This window comes from Arvicanthis niloticus, chromosome 18, assembly GCF_011762505.2.
Source record: "Arvicanthis niloticus isolate mArvNil1 chromosome 18, mArvNil1.pat.X, whole genome shotgun sequence".
NCBI lineage: Eukaryota > Metazoa > Chordata > Mammalia > Rodentia > Muridae > Arvicanthis > Arvicanthis niloticus.
This window is the reverse complement of record NC_047675.1, coordinates 3,853,730-3,870,904: the sequence shown is the minus strand read 5'-3', so window position 1 is coordinate 3,870,904 and position 17,175 is coordinate 3,853,730. Positions and strand designations below refer to the sequence as shown.

General features: G+C 38.7%; 1 protein-coding gene across 1 annotated transcript in view; it reads right to left on the bottom strand.

Annotated features, from left to right (window-relative positions):
* Positions 1 to 17,175, bottom strand: part of Iqcm (IQ motif containing M) — a 424,110-nt gene that overhangs the window by 265,590 nt on the left and 141,345 nt on the right. The window contains exons 6-7 of the mRNA XM_034522869.2: positions 16,586 to 16,676; positions 12,553 to 12,632 (exon numbers count right to left, since the gene is read on the bottom strand). Of these exons, the coding sequence (XP_034378760.1) occupies positions 12,553 to 12,632; positions 16,586 to 16,676 (171 nt within the window). The remainder of the gene's footprint in view (positions 1 to 12,552; positions 12,633 to 16,585; positions 16,677 to 17,175) is intronic.

Below are 17,175 nucleotides of genomic sequence, written 5' to 3'. Positions count from 1 at the left end.
CACTATAGAACCCTGTGTTTGACAGTTCCCTGGGCAGTGATCTGAGGAGAAGGAGTGTTGAAGAGACCTGAAGTGATAGGATATTAACTTTTCAGATTGGACATACAACTGCCACTTACTCACCAAAATGTTCATGCATTTAACTGTGGTCCTGCATAGTTAGAGACTGTCTTATAAATGAAGTATTTATACTTAAGATCACGAGCAATTAATTCCACAGCATGCAAAGCAATTTAAAATAATTGGCCTTGGCTATAATCTTGATGCCAAAAACCTCCTACTCTTTGAGTCTAATTTCTTTCAGCTAAGTTGTGCCTGGAAAAAATACTATGTTTGGTAGGGAAATTTATAAAAATCTAATAAAAATAAATACAAATATGTTAATTTATCTAATAATCAGTTTGAATATGAGACAGAGATAAAGTAAGTACAAACTTTACAACTGTCACCAGGTCGTGGCATTTAATTCCAAAGTTCTTTGGCCTTTCCTTGTCTTCTTTTCTTTCTTTTTTTTTTCTTTTTAAATATTTATTGTACATTTGCTATATGTCATGTATAATGAAGTGAATGTGATGAAAATGTGTAATGAAAGTGAATGGAATGAAAAGTAAGCGGTCAGGTTCTTTAGGAGCACATAGTTGAAGAAAGCTGTGCTCAAAAACTACAAGCCATGGATTTTTATGAACACATGAAATGTATCCAAAACTGAAATGTATGGCAAGCTCCCTGGTCTACCAGATTTCAAAAGTTTAATAAAAAAAAAGGCATACAAAATATATGACTAACGAGTTTATACAGTAATTACATATAGAAATGAAGCATTTATCTATATCAAAATATGTTTAAATTTTGTTTCAGTTCCTCATCATTTTTTAGATGTATATACTAGACAATACTAACCTACATCTTTCCTGAACCTCTACTGCACACCATGGGTCTAAAGGTACTCTCTTAATCTTGCCATGGTATGTCGGGATGTATTAATGAGTTCTCTACCTGTAATTTTAAATGTTCTATCTAAGAAACTATTTCAAATAATAAACATCTGAAACTCACTCTTAATATCATTAATATTTATAGGCTCTATCCCCAGTCTCCTTTGCATTCCCAGAAATTAGACTCCATGCAATTGGCTGAGTCATGTTGGTTCTCCTTTCTGGGACAGGTATGAAATGAACAGGAAGCAGCCTTAATCAAGACACGGCTGTTACTGTTCTGGTCTGCGCTGTCACCCGTACACCTCACACGTCTCTGAAACACTTGCCAAGCTTTTTACCTCACAGAACTCTTCTCTCCCGGCAGGAATGTGTTTGATTGTTTAGAATTCAGCACATTGGGAATATTTTCTCACATTCTCATAGAGAGGAGAAGGCAAAATCTCTTCTCAGATAATAAATCTCTTACTTTTCTAAAGTACTTACTAAGGAAAGTAGTGGAGAATCACACCAGAAAAGCGTTTTTGTATTCAGTTGTTATGTGTCGAAAGAGTGACACAAACAAACTTCTAAATAAGCATAAAAACCCACATCTCAAAGCTCCATAACACACAATAACTGTATTGGTATTTGTGAGACTAACTAAAAAAGTTCACTGTAAAAATGAAAAGAAATGAAAAATATCAGATTTAGTAGTACAAATACCAAATGTGGCAGAAATTTCCTGACCAATGGTATTTGCAGTGGAGCTCTGTCATTGTATAGGGAAGAGGGAGGTGGAGCTAGGAGTTGGGAGGAGAGAAAAACTCAGAGAGAGGGCACGGGAGGGGCAGCAAGCTGGCTGTAGATGTCACCCTCGTGTCTCTAGCAATCTCAGGTAGTTATTCACATCAAGGTTCGGTAATTTGGATAACAGTTCTAATTGTGTGGGCATCTTGTGTAATGAGTATTTGCTAATATATAAATCCATTGGTTAACCTTTAAGCTCTAGAGTTTTGATTTACTTGGTTGTTGGGTGGTGTGGCGGCTGACCTTGGAGTGGATGACCATGGTGTGGGGCTAGCATGGCCCAGCCAGAGAGCCTGTTGAGATGAGCACACCTGGCTGGGCCAAGGTAGCCCACCAGTAATGTTAAATTCTGTCCACATGGTGCCAGACCAGAACCGTGAGCCAACGGTTGTCTTTGCACAGTGAGCGCCGCCATTAGTGCGGGAACAAAGAGCAGGTAGTCAGGCGACCGCCATTTTTTTCTAATACCTCCTGCAACAGGCAACAACCATATCTGTCAAAAAAGGAATATATGTACTACTATTAGTTCATAATGTATGTTCTACAAAACACTCAACTTATAGCCTTTTCTAGTCTGAATCATGTTGCTAGCCTTTCTATATACTAATTTTATAGTAATCAAATAGCAAAAGTGTCATTAATATATATCAGACATTATGAATGTATGTAAGTTGGTATAGTAATCTGAAATAAATTTGAAAATAATATCAGAAGTTTGCTACATCTGGGGTGAAATTCAGCAGTAGAGCAGTTGTTCAGCATGGTCAGGCCCTCAGGTTTTATCTCTTGCACCTTGTATACATACACACATTCTCACATGCTAAACATTTAGCACCTTGTATACATACACACATTCACACATGTTGAACATCTAACAACTTGTATACGTATACACATTCATACATGTTAAACATTTAGCACCTTGTATACATACAAGCATTCACACATGCTAAACATTTAGCACCTTGCATGCATATATGCATTCACACATGCTAAACATAGACTGACCTTATTATGCGGCTTAGGCTGGTCACAACATTAATGATTCTAAGCTCATATGAAAAATTGAAAAAGTTGGGACTAACCATGCAGACAATATGAAAGTTAAAAGATTATATGTTTGTATCTCATGTGACAAAAATTATACACATTATATTAAAAATAAATGTATTGTGCTGTAAACATCTACCCTTTCATTGATATTTGAGATATCATTATAGAAAAAATATTTTAAATATATTAAATTTCATTTTGTCAGCTATCTTAGTGTATTATAATTAAAATTATACCAAAGGGTGAAAATAAAAAGGCATTTGATGGTTGCAGTAAAATTCTGGAGATTGGTAGTCATAGAATTGACAAGGCTGTAGCAATGATTGAACATATTCAAAAAAGCTTCATATATCTCTCAATCTACTTGTGGTTTTATTATAGATCCCTGTATGAAATTAAAATCTATCAAGAATGGTTGTTTTTGTCTATTTTATACTTCTAAAATGAGTAGAAAATCCCTGTTTCCACCCTTCTTTTTGTTGCCTTTATTCCCCACAGGAAGGTTAGAACAAAGAATATGACTTCTCTCTTATGCTGACCATTCTAGAAGGGCATGCAGGAGGGATAAGTAAGGGGTACCTTTCACCACAGAGGGGTAAGTGATGGGGGATAGGGGATATGTTGTAAGCATTAGAAGAAAATGAAATGGGTGTTTTCTGCAAATAACCAAATAATATTAGAATTAATTACAGGAAACATTTAAATTTGTGTTACTACATGTTTTTAGAAGATGAGAAAACAAAATCTTAAAGAAATAAAATAAGCTGGTAATCACGGCTCTGGGAGAACAGAGCATTAATGGGAAACATGGTTTTCTCTGAACATTATTTAGTAAGACTGTCTGTATGTATTATAACAATGAAATATAGTGAAATTATAATGAATATATGAATATAATGAAGATAATATAATGAATATAATAAATAATGAAATTTGATATATATCTTTTTTTGGTTTTTTTGGTTTTTTCGAGACAGGGTTTCTCTGTGTAGTCCTGGCTGTCCTGAATTTGATGTATATCTGAATGTAATATAAACATATAATAAGAAGAGCACTGACTATTTGAAATTATCTTTGTTGCTAGCACAATTCATTCATATAGTATTTTTTTTATATTTTCTGAGCCAAATACTTTATTGACTGTCCTAATAAAAATACTGATAGGACAATCATGCCATATGTATTCATATCTAGAAAACAACTACACATATGCACCTTACAAACATATATTGGTGGACTGAGAAAACCAAAGGGTATGATTCAGCTTTCTATTACCATAGTTTTTAAGTAGAAATTCTGGGCAAAAGGAAAATGTATGAGCCTCGAAAGAAAAACATGGGGCCTCTATGGAATCCAACTTTCTTGTGGTTGTAAACTCATTTTTGTGCTTTCCTGATAAACCAGCAAATATTTTAAATTATATTTTTATATTTAACAAGGATTTTTCATCCTTAGGTTGTGTTCAACTTCTAAAAATAAAACAAACCACCTCAAAGCTATATTCTTTTTTTTTGAGTATTTTCAATTCAGAATAAAAGGAAATATTGGAATGAAAAGGAAATATTGAAAGGAAATGAAATGCCAGTGTAAATATTACTCTAATAAATTATGTTGCAGCCTAATTGAGTCACAAAATATAATAAATGGGGCAACTCATTTACAAAATACATAAGTTAGAATCCAGGGGCCACATAAAATGTGCTGGTGTGTGAAGCCATGATTAAATAATTTGGTGAACTTAATATAGCTAGAGAAGAAATTAAAAGTTTGATCTTTTAAATCCCAAGACTCAGTGCACAGAGGACACTTTAGAGAAATAAAAGATTATGTTGTTGTCATTCAGTATGAGTTACAGTGAGCAGGCTCCAGAGTGGGAGAGATGGCAGTGAGGTCATAAAAGAGACATGCATGAAGTCACTGACATAGACTTTAACACTCGAAAGTCCACAACTGTGGAGACTGGATTAGATGGAGTTGTCGCAGATACCTGATTGTCCCTGGGCGATTCAAGCGTGTAAATTGAGAGAAGTCACTGTCTATAGTTAACAGTCAATAAATCTAACCAGCCACAGATAAAGGAGAATTGTCTAACTATCCACTCCTTTCCTAAACAGCCACTTCATTCTTTCCTCAAGGACCTCGCATTTAACACACAAAGCCCAGAGTTGAGGGGGCATCATCAAGCCACAGAATTTGTCACTTGGGTTTGTGTGGGCTTCTTTGACTCAGATCCTTCCTTCCACAATTTCTTTTGAAATGATTTGTTAAGAACACTTTTCTAAACAAAAATTCATGCCATGGTTCCATTCTCTTAGAATGAGATAGGTAAGAAAGAGTTTTGAAATCACAGGTGGAAAGGGTGTTTGTTGGAATACCAAATTAGAAGGGCCTTATCCAATGTGCTGAAGTAGGAAGGCAAACAGGCAGATTGAAGGTCTTGAGCAGGATGACTACAGCGACATTGGCAGAAACAGGTGTTTCTATGAAGGAGCACAGTGTTCACACTGTGTAGGTTTTTGTAAGATGGTTCCTCTTATAGGATAGATGTTGAGACAGGGCTTTGCTCCTACTGTGCCTTTGACTTGGAAACCATTACTAGTAACTGCAGCTCAGCAGATCAGAATTCTAGTCTTATTAAATTAACTCCAGTATCATCAAAGCGAGCACTCTACTACACCATTTTAAAAGGTGAGCTTCAAAGAATGATACCCTAGTCATCCACTTAAAATTTCAGTCAAATGGATAGAAATCAGGATTGGTCTTGATTCCTATGATCTACTTTTCTTTCTTTTTTCTTTAAGTGAAAATTATGATTCATTCCTAAAATGTTGTAGAAATGTTTAAGATTTTAGAAAATGACCATGCCCTTCAGAGGAAGCCAATCTGGATGCTTCCTTTCACTGTTTACATCACTCTGTTATTTAATCTATTTCAGTGAATATTTCCTACGATTATTAGAGACACATTTCAGCCAATAGGCATAGTAATAATAACAAAAGGCTGTGTCGTACAGATTTTTAGAAAATATCATTAGAGTGTGTTGGGCCAAACATGAGGTCTAATCTCCATTCCACCTCCACCCTTCAGTCATGTATACAGGTGGAGGGAGCGAACAGGCCCTAGAGAGATTTACATACTAATGAGGTACCTGAAAGCCAGAGGTGGAGCCGATTAAACATTCCTCCCCAGCCCCTCCTCCTTCTCCCCTCCCCTTTTAACTCAGGTCGATCCTGGGTTTGCGATATGCATCCAGATCCATCCACGATCCACCATGTGAATAAACCAGTTTTGGAAACCCAAGGCCTTCCTCGTGTGTTGGGGCTGCGCTGCTATGAGGAACCGTGAGGAGCCAGGGAGAGGCTTTTAGTTAATGAACAGCCGGGCCCAACTTCAGCTAGAGAAACCCAGAGCATTCCCAGCCGACTACTCACAGCATGGCAGGAGGAACCGCGGGATCCCCAAGCCTTTTTTTTCCCCACATCTGGCGCCCAACGTGGGGCTTACCCTTCCCGTGGTATCGGTAGCTGCTTGGTTGTGTGGCTTCTAAGGCCCCACGTTTTAGGCGCCAGATGTGGGAACCTGTTCCTGCAGATGTCCCACGGTGGTCTCCCGGCTGGTGGCAGGGCATGAGTGGGAAGAGGGGATTGCCTGCCCCGGCCGCTGGCGTCCACCGTCCACCGTCCACCGTCATTGCTGGCTGATCTTCTCCAGGTGTTGCCCCTGCTAGTCCGTGCTGAACTGGTCCAGGCTCGGGCCAGGCCGATAAGGAGCCAGTCTAGCTGACGGAAAGGCAGCCGGGCGCTCCAGGCAGGCTCCAGAGTCAAAGGCCCCCTTAACCTCTTTTCAGACAGCGTATATGCTGTCAATTTGCTTCCTTGGTTGTCAAGGTCATTTATCAAATTAGATGACAACCCACTTTCCCCTCTACTCGTAAAGGTTTCTGCCCTCCTACAGGAGAGAGCCTCCCCCATCTATATCCAACACATCCGATCCCACAGTCCCCTACCAGGTCCTATATCTGAGGGGAATGCACTCGCTGACCAAACTGCCTCAACCGGAATGTTCATAGCCTCCATTGAGCAAGCTGACCAATTTCACTCACGCACACAGGCAAATCTGAAGGGGCTTCATTTTCACTTCCCCCACATCCCCCTTGCTCAGCTTCAAAGGATAATAAAAACATGTGCCTCTTGTGCATCCCTCATTACTACCCCAGCTTTGCAAGCCATGGGCACCAATCCCCGAGGCCTCAAATCTAATGCCTTATGGCAAATTGATGTCACCCATGTTCCCCAATTTGGTAAACAAAAATATGTTTTTGTCACCATAGATACTTACTCACATTTCGTATGGGCTACAGCCCAGACAGGTGAAAACTCAAAAAGGCTGATCTACCATATGCTCTCTACCTTTGCCATCATGGGCACTCCTCAGCAGATAAAAACTGATAACGGCCCTGCCTTCACTAGCTCTCAATTTAAAACCTTCTGTACACGCTGGGAAATTACCCATCATACGGGAATTCTGCACAACCCTCAGGGTCAAGGAATAATAGAAAGGACACATCAGACCCTAAAGGCCCAACTCCTGAAACAACAAGCCACCGCTTATCCCCCTAATGTACAATTAATGATGGCCCTGACTACCCTAAACATATTCAACATCTACAAAACCTCCAAACACCCTCCTATCTCCCTTCATTGGCACACACCAAAATTAGCTCCCCCTATCCTAGTACGATGGCGAGATCCTTTGGATGGAATTTGGAAGGGACCAGACCCCCTCCTCACAACCAGGAGGGGTTTTGCTTGTGTTTTTCCACAGGACCAGCCCAAGCCTATCTGGGTCCCTGCCAGAAATGTCCGACACCAACCCGCCAACCAAGAAGATGGCCCGCCTCTCACTGACAGATCAAGGACCGAGGATGAAGAGGAGAAGGCAAAGGAGTCGCCATGCCCAGAGGAGCAGCGGGATCTCCTGGAAGGACATCCATGACCTGATAACAGCTGCCCAGGCCATGTGCCCTCCACAAGCCCCCCTCTCTTCCATTCTCTTGGCAGTTTTCACCATCCTTCATGCTAACTCTGCTACCGCCCAGCCTCCCCCTAGCCTTCCCAACACCTACCATTGAAGATTCTATGCTAGGGAAACCTATAATGGACACAATAAAGTTATAGGAACCCAGGACTGCCCACTTGAAGGATGTCGAACCAAGATTGAGATCCCCCCTACACCCGGAATCCATCTCCACTATCCCCAGCCCTTTTCTCTGCTTTCCTTACCGAAACACAGGTGAATGTCTCCAGGAGGTCTCCACATATGGAGGTTGCAGATATTGGAGCTGCAGAATGGAATCCACCAGTCACGGTGGCACCATGCTCACCAACCTTAAAACTCATTTTCAGCTTTCCATCACTGATCCATGGAATGAACGTTGGCGAATCGGAGTCGTGGGTAAACTTTACCCCAATGGCTATGCCAGACACCCGGTAGCTGACCTACATGTCTCCCGTGAACTTGTCCCTGCCCCCAAATCAGCCTTTACTCATGCTAATATTATCCAACAGGAAAACCAGTCTCAGGAGGAACTACAAGCTACCCTTCTCCTGGCTGCAATACATCCAATATGCAGCAGACCTCCTTCCCCTGACGACCCATCCCAATTCATCCCAATGCTTTTTCTGTGCCTCCCTCTCCCGACCATTATTAACAGCCGTTCCCATTAACTTTTCACTTCACGACCTCCATGGACCCCTGCCCACGAGGAAAACACAGGACATTCCTCTCTTTGACCTACCCACGCCTCTTTGCCTTATAGGACCCTCCTCGAAACCCCACTCACATGTGCTCATGACATCACCATTACCAAATCAGTATGTGTCAACCCTCCTGCCCTGCTCTGGTGCAAGGGCACTACAGGTGCCTGTATCAACCCTCATTTTCAAGGCTCCTGTGCCCCCGTGATTGTTGTTCCTCAAGTTTATCTCTATGAACCTGAAGAGCTCGCCTTGCAGATGAGAGAAAACCGAAAGAAGAGAGAGATCTTCATCCCTCTGCTCATTGGACTAGGCCTTGCTGTCTCACTTGGAGCTACTGGAACTGCTGGAGCAGCTCTTGTCCAAACACAGCATCTGGCCAGCGACTTCCAGGACAAGCTTGACCAGGCAATGGCCTCTACGACAGACAGCCTTGAATCTCTTCAACGCCAGATAACCTCTTTAGCAGGAGTTGCTCTCCAGAACCGGAGGGCCCTGGACTTGTTGACTGCTGAACAGTGGGGGACTTGTGTTTTGCTGGGGGAGGAATGTTGCTTTTATGTCAATGAATCTGGGCTGGTAGAACAAGATGTACAGATGCTCAAAGAGCTCCGGGAGAACCTCCGGGCTCGCTATACTCCCAACACCCCTGCCCCTTGGTATTCAAACCCCCTGATGGCTTGGATTCTCCCCCTCCTTGGCCCCATACTAGCCTTGCTTCTCTTGGCACCCTGCCTCATTCAGTTTCTAAAACAACAGATGAGTAACATTGCAAAGGTAACCACCAATCAGGTCTTAGTTCAATATCAAACTGTTTCTGACATAGGAGACATTTATTCCAATGACACCTCTCCTTTATAAAAGAAAAGAGAGGGAATTGTAGGGCACTGAGCTGAGAGACAACCAGGTGCCTGGTTGAACGAGTTTCAAACCCCGGAGACCCTTTTGAGGGACGGTAGGCCGTTTGGCTCTGTTCCTGGCCCCCTGGTGCTCTCAGCTTCTGCCCTTTACCGCTTCACAGCCCCTCCCTCAGAGAGGTTGAGAGGTCTACGACCATCGGGTCACGTAGGAATGGTGCCCCAGGCTCTCCTCACATGCATATGAGGCATCCCCAAAACCTAGACCAAGCCAATGAGGTTACCTGTTGCTAAAACCTTCACCCACCCCAAACTGTATATATGGAGCCTAATTGAGAAGTAAAGCACACACAAGAACCATCCAGGTGTCCGTGAACTTCCTTTCGTCGTTGACCCGCTGCCGCAGCCCTTCTCTGCTACCTGGCCGGCACTTCCCGGCTTGAGAGCTGTAACCCTTTAGAGCCCGCTGGGCTCCTACCTAGCCGGCACCTCCGGCTTAAGAGCTGTAACAGCCTGCTAGGCTCTTCTGCTATCTAGCCGCATTCCCCGGCTAAACAAAGAGCTGTACCGCTTGTAACCACCGGCTCTCCCTGGAGCCTGCCTGGAGCACCCGGTTGCCTTTCCATCAGCTAGACTGGCTCCTTATCGGCCTGGCCCGAGCCTGGACCAGTTCAGCACGGACTAGCAGGGGCAACACCTGGAGAAGATCAGCCAGCGACTATGGTGGACGCCAGTGGCCGGGGCAGGCAATCCCCCCCTCCCCACTCACGCCCTGCCACCAGCCGGGAGACCGCCATGGGACATCTGCAGGACCAGGTCCCCACAAGAGTGAACATTAAAAGCATTTTTAAAATACTATTTTTCAACAAAGATGAAATGCAATGCAAGGAATGTGTATAAATTATTTTAGAAAAAAATTAACATTTTCATATTATATTTTACAGAATAAATCACTGGTCCCAAGCCTTTGGACATTTCTATCTTAATTGTCTGTTGTTGTTTAGAAATTTTTATTTAAATTAAAATATAATGGTTTAGCTATAAACAAAACAAAATTTAACAAAACTTCACATGATAAAACATTGGTTACAAAACCACTCATGTTGAAGATACATTTTATTTTAAAGGAAGAAAGAACAACAGCTTACAGCATTCACAAATTATCAATTTACTGAAATTTTTATATTTTCAGAATAAAGTCTATTGACTGACTGGTATTAGATGAACATTGAGAGACCTGGGATATGAAACTAACAATTTGCTGGAGAGTTTGGCTCTCAGGAATAGGATTGTAACACATTTACTTGATTTAATGAAACCATTGCTTCAGTCTGCTTACAGTCATTGCTGTAAGCATTAAAAAAATAGTGAAGTATTTTATTTCCCCAAATTAATTTGTGGAGGCACTTATATAATTATCCTATGTATTTCTACTTTCTAGAATGAAGCAGCACATAGATTTTGGCAACTGCTTCACTTGTGAACCTAGTTTTAATTTGTACCCATTCATTCATCCAACATATATTAATCCCAATTACATGGTAAGGGCTATCAACACAACAGAGAGTCCTTTGCTGTCATGAAGCTATGGTTCCTCTAGTACATAGTTTACATAATTTAAAAGAATATTTTTGCATTGCAGCAAGTTTTGCAGATCTTAACAGTATGACCCAGGTGGCTGAAATTCTGTTCTTTCCATTTAATTTCATAATGATCTGTAGTTGGGATTCTCACCAAACATGTTAGCAAAGTCTTCTAATTTTTTTTTTTTTTTTTTGTAGCATAAACAGGCAAAAGTTGAGTCTTTGTCTAGTTATTGTACATATAGAAGGGTGATAAGATTTAACTGTGTTTCCACATTCAAGTTAAAGTCATAAGAATCATTGACCAATCCAATTAGCTAAAGAGCCTCTCTTCCAGATGAATGTGTGATTTGTATGAGGAAGACATTATTTTAATGATTTCATCAACCTTTGGAACTTCTGAGTAAGTCTAAAGGTCACAGAATTAGTACAACTTAAGTGTGTGCCTCAGCTTTGTCATTAGGAGATTTCAATATAATTATTTGTATTAAAAACAATTACATTCATTAAATCCTATATTTTGTGTCAAGATTTCTCATATTTACTTCTATATATAGATGCTAAATCCTAAACAATTTTTTATTTATTTTGGAAAGTACACATAGAAGAGCAAGTGTGCGGAATCCAAAGGACAGCTTGCATGAGTCAGCTTTTTCTTCTGCTATGTGGTTTCCAGGGCTAGGCCTTGGGTCATTACACTTGGCAGCAGTTCTTTCAAGAGGTATGCCATCTTGCTAGCCTAGTCTAGAATATTCAAGTCCAGATCCCCACTGAGATTCATGCATTATTTTGTTACCCTGGAGCCTCAAATTACCTGATTAAAGTTTCAAAAATGTTATCTATGGGGTAATATAAAAGTCAAAATATTACACATTTAATAGTTTGAGTAATTACTATAATTACTATTTAGGTATATAGAAGTGAACTTCGTAGAAATGAAGTTAGGAAATGAGCTCCTACCTGATCCTGGAAGCTTTGTATCATAACCCAAACAAAGGATGGCAAGATTGAAGTGAGATAATATTTTATTCAGTGCCTTAACACTCCAAGGATAAGTTAGCTTTCATAAAAATTCTTTCTAAAACCAAAATTCTATAAAACAGTTTTTTCTTAATAATATCCTGAAGCTTAAGAACATTGAGTAACAAGGTACAAAGAAGAAAAAGTACACACAGTCTCCTTAAGTCAATACTGCTACTAAGTCTTCAAAATAGTCTCTAAGTTCCATACTTTCTGGTTGTGTTTAAGAGACTTAAGTGTCATGTGTATATTCTCTTGAAGAAATTGTATATGCTTTAAAAACAATATCTTAAAAAGAATTATTACTGAAAACTCCTTCTCAATCCTAAGAATTTATCTTCATAATTTCCTTCAATATTCTATATTCACACTAAAGATCCAAGTTCTCAGGTTTAAATAAAGTAACAGAAATTAGTTCTCACTAGTTGTCCCCCAAATCTTTTTTATCTTTTGACATAGTTTGTTAAATAAAATAATAAGTGACTTTGCTCAATACCAACTCTTTGGTTTATATAGTGTAAATTATTACTACTCCCAGCATTTGTTCAGTGAAACTCACCAAGTTCCTTCAGAAGTCCCAAAGAAGAGGTCAGATTATGCAACGGCAAGCCAATGTGGGAATGGAAGGGCTCCAACATTCTGTTTTCAAAACATAAGTGTTACAACTTGAGTCACTCAATGCCCCCTATTTGGTAGTGCAAGCCCCCATGCCTCATAGTACCAGACTAAATGCTAGTCTCAGGTGCTCCTGACAACAGGACTAGAGCTGTGGACTAGTGCCCTACATAGTAAACATTATTATAAGAATAATAACATTATTATAAGAATAATAGTAAACTTCGGTGGTTCTGAGTGTGGGTAAACATCAGGAACATCTTTCTGAGCAAGCCCCGCCTAACAGAAGCCAGTAAGTAGCATGTTTATTTTTTATTGTTTCCTAAGAGAAAATCATGCTTTTCTAATGTCCTTTGTAAAGATTTAAACAAGTCCATCTGTAGGATCTAAAGCCAAGGACAATGTAGACAGTTTAGAAAATGTAAATAACCAAAAGAAAGGAAAGATCTCCTCTAATCCGTCAATACAGTATTTTACCAATTATTGCAAACTTACAGCTTCTCATAGACTAGGACTTCTTTAAGCCTTTTGTATGTCCTATCTGATTTAATTTGCCTAACAATGAATTGCTACTATTAATTTACAAATTTTATACAGGAAGGAACTAAAATGCATGGAAGTTAGGTCAGATTATCCCAACTAGAAATAGGTGGAGCCATAATTTGTGGTCATTGCAGTAGTCGTAAGTAATTATAATACACTATTTTATTCTAACTTCATTTGACATAATTACCTGGATAATATATTCCATACCTTTTCAATGTTTATGTATATATAATATAAATGAACTTTCTAAGTAGTTTTCGCACTTAATATTATGTTGTGGACATCTTTATTAAAATACATAGATTCTTGTTGTTATATTGGACCACTATTTAATATTGTACTGCATGGACTGAATATACCAATGGTTTATCAGTCTTTCAATAGATATTCAGGGTGCTTACACTATTTTGTTATTTTTTAAAAGGCTCAGAAATCTTTGTGCATTCTCAATTCGATGCATGTTCAATTACCTGTTTTGTATAAATGCCTGGAGATGGAATTGCTGCCTAGGTGTTATGTAAGTATTACAGAGGTGTTAGTATTTAAAATGTTTTTCTAAGAGAAAAAAAAAAAGCAACATGTATGGGGAACGAGACTATGACAATCCTGGTCAGAGCTCGCTATCAGCTATGAAGCAGGCACTAAATAAAGAATAAATAACTTACAAGATTAACTCATCTTATAACTCAGCTCATCTTTCTGTTAAGCATATGAACATATCCAAGGATTTGCTCAAGAACTGAGGTAATTCCATTTGAAATTTTAGAATTCATTTGTATCCTATCAAATTTGAGGTAAATGCATGTATTGAACAGTTTACTTTCTAATATCTAAATCGTGGCTAGTATTATTTAATGTTCAAATTAGGAAAAATGGTATTTTTCAACAATCTTCTACTAATGAAAAATTGTAATAAAAATCATATATTTAATCAAAAACAAAATTGAAAAGCATCAAGTAATAATTCAGAGGTGTTTCATCCCAGTGAAAGGAGTGCCAATAATCCTAGCACTTGGGGGGTAGGTGAAGAACAAAAGCACAGGGAATGCCAGTAGGCATTCATCATGGTCCTGTTATTGAACTGATCAGAAGGCCTGAGCTTACATTGTCAAATACAACATAAGAAGCTCAGTGATGACAAAGCAAAGGTCAAAGTTCAGGCTCACTTGCCTGGGATTCCAAGAGTGTAAGGGCAGAAACAGATGCCGTGCTTTCAAATGCACTGGGTATTACTGACAGCTAGGGCGGTCAGCACTAATAAGTAGGTCAGTGCAGCTTTGTCACAATTGGAAAGTAACATTTTGAATGTATCCACAGCCACCGTTACCATCCTAAGACCAGGATGTTTTATAAATGATAATCTTTAATTTAAAATTTGAAGATAAAGAACATCACGTTCTTAAATTTAAATGTAAAAATGAGGAAACAGCCCACTTTGTTTGCTCTTTGCATAACAAAAATAGAAAACTGTAGATGAATTAAAACATCACATGTTTACAAAATCTTTGATATTTCTTATTTTGAGCCATTTTTTCCTTTCTTCAGTAAACATTTTTATTATCTACCTAAAAATGCTTTATGTCATCTTACTCATACGCTACTCCCACTTTTTCTTTCTGCTAGCAGTCAGTAGCAGCTTTCTGCTAAGCTTTCTCTGCATTCTATGAAGAGCTGGATTTCAGTAAAGGACCCAACCTGATGCCTTCTTTTAAGAAAAAAAAAAAAAAAAACCTACAGAAATACGGGTTTATAAAAAACCTGAATCACCGTATCCCAAAGCACTTACTTGTCTATCTGTCCTTCTGCATTCCCATCACACAGCAGCATTAACAAAATGAAGCTAACAGCTGAGGTAGGAACAACCTACCAGCATAAACTAGCTATAAATAAAGACAAGGCAGCCCCAGTGGATTGAAGTTCTGGCTTTATGTGCCCCAGGCTGTCATTGGAGTACATGTACCTGCTCTTAATTTCAAAGAGTGTTGATCTTAGTCATTAAACAGGACATGTTTTCATTTAAAAATGGGAACTAGGGGGCATTAGGAGATGTTAATCTTCTACCAGTTGCAGAGGAAACAATTCCCTGAGAAACAGTTAACCCTACTGAGAAAGACACCATAATGAAAGACATTATTCTTGCTCAGATTTATCACTAACGAGTGCTCATTTGTCCCTAAATCACTGTTAATGTTCCTTGGATTACAACCTTCATAAAATAAACTAAGAATGATTTTTAAATGAATTCAGTTAACTTTTCTGGTTATTAAAAGCTTGCTGGATAGACTAAACTCTGTAACTGCTTTATCAAGTGGCCTTCCGACAGCCATGACTTCAAAGGTAGAAAAGGGACATTTTTAAAATTAATCTTTCAATATAATAACTTATTTTTCTTCTAATTTGTATCTTTCCCAATCATAAATAAAACCAAACTTTTTGCCTTGAAGCTGTGCATGTTTCCCATTCATTCAAATCTGAGACTTGTAACAGATTTAATCAAAGAAAATGGTCACACCAGTTAAGGGTCTTCTGATGTTAAGTACAATTTGTGACACAGATTTTGGAAGACAAGGTATTCTATAAAAGCAAGATAGGACGTCCTCCAATTTACATTATTTGTACATTGAGTCAATTCTGAAATTTTCTTAACATGTTGTATTAATGAATTGCTGTAAAATAAGCCACCAAGAGAGCATTTTAACTGAGGAACATCTTACATTGCACAAGTTCTTAAATATATGTGCTTAAGGGCAGTCAGAAGTTTAATCTGAATAAAGCCTTAGGGTAACACACATGCACACGAACACACACACACACACACACACACACACACACTTGTAAAGGTATCTGGAAGATGGTATGACCCTGTAGAATAATCCAGGAGCATAGCTGACCCATCTCCAGGCACTTTGATGAGCAGAAGCAAGGTTGCAAATCATTGCATTTCAACCACATTCTGTGGATTCACCCTCACCGTCTGTTACTGAAAAATTAACCTTTAATTATTAGATTTTAAAGGGAAAAATCATAAGTTATTCTGCTCCATAATTGCTGCAAAGGAGTTATTAAAATTCCAAACTTATGTAATATTATCATAAAATATGGCATTTTTCTCAAGAAAGATACAAATTGGATTTGAGCTTCTGCACTGTAAAACCCAGATGGTTTGCTTAGCTACTCAGACATCCTCCAGTTCAAAAGTTAATTGAACTGAAAACTAAAATTTTGATAATTGTTATGCTTTGGGACTGGAGCAGAAAGATAAATTAGCCTCATGCATGGAGTGTTAATGGGTTTGAGAAACCACTGCAGTTGGGCAGAGAATGGTCAAAGAAGAAAATCTCTCTCTCTCTCTCTCTCTCTCTCTCTCTCTCTCTCTCTCTCTCTCTCTCTCTCTCTCTCTGCATTCTCTAGGATAGATAATCCCACAGTACCTGGACTTCCCGAGATGCATCTCCTTCTCTTTCTCCATTCTCTTACTCACAGATTCAATATCGTTCATTATTTTACCCAGTTTAACTGTTTCTAGAATTAACAAAAGAACTTTGATTGTAAACTACTATAGTTCCAAAAATGTACTTTTCAATTGAATTGCAAATTACAGACTTTTTTAAATAGGAGATGCTATATTATTCAAAAATTACTAACACAAAGCTACGCATAAAACACATTTGAACGCTTTTTCCTTACCCTTTGTTACTCTGACCTTCTATAATTACAAAAATTTAGGGCTAGGAAGTAAACTGTAAATGAACAGATCTCAGCACATGCCCATACATACAAAAGACTTCTGTGCATATCACCATTATCGTTATTATCATGAACCTTAGTTTATATAGGAGGTTCTGATGTTTTAAAATAAGTTAGCAAGTCATTAATTAACAGAAACAAAAATCTTCTCATTTATTAGGATTAGGCTTAAGACAAAAGTAATAAGTTGGTTACCTACCAAGCACTCTTCATTTCTCAGCTTACATATATATATATGTATATATATACATATATATATATATATATATATATA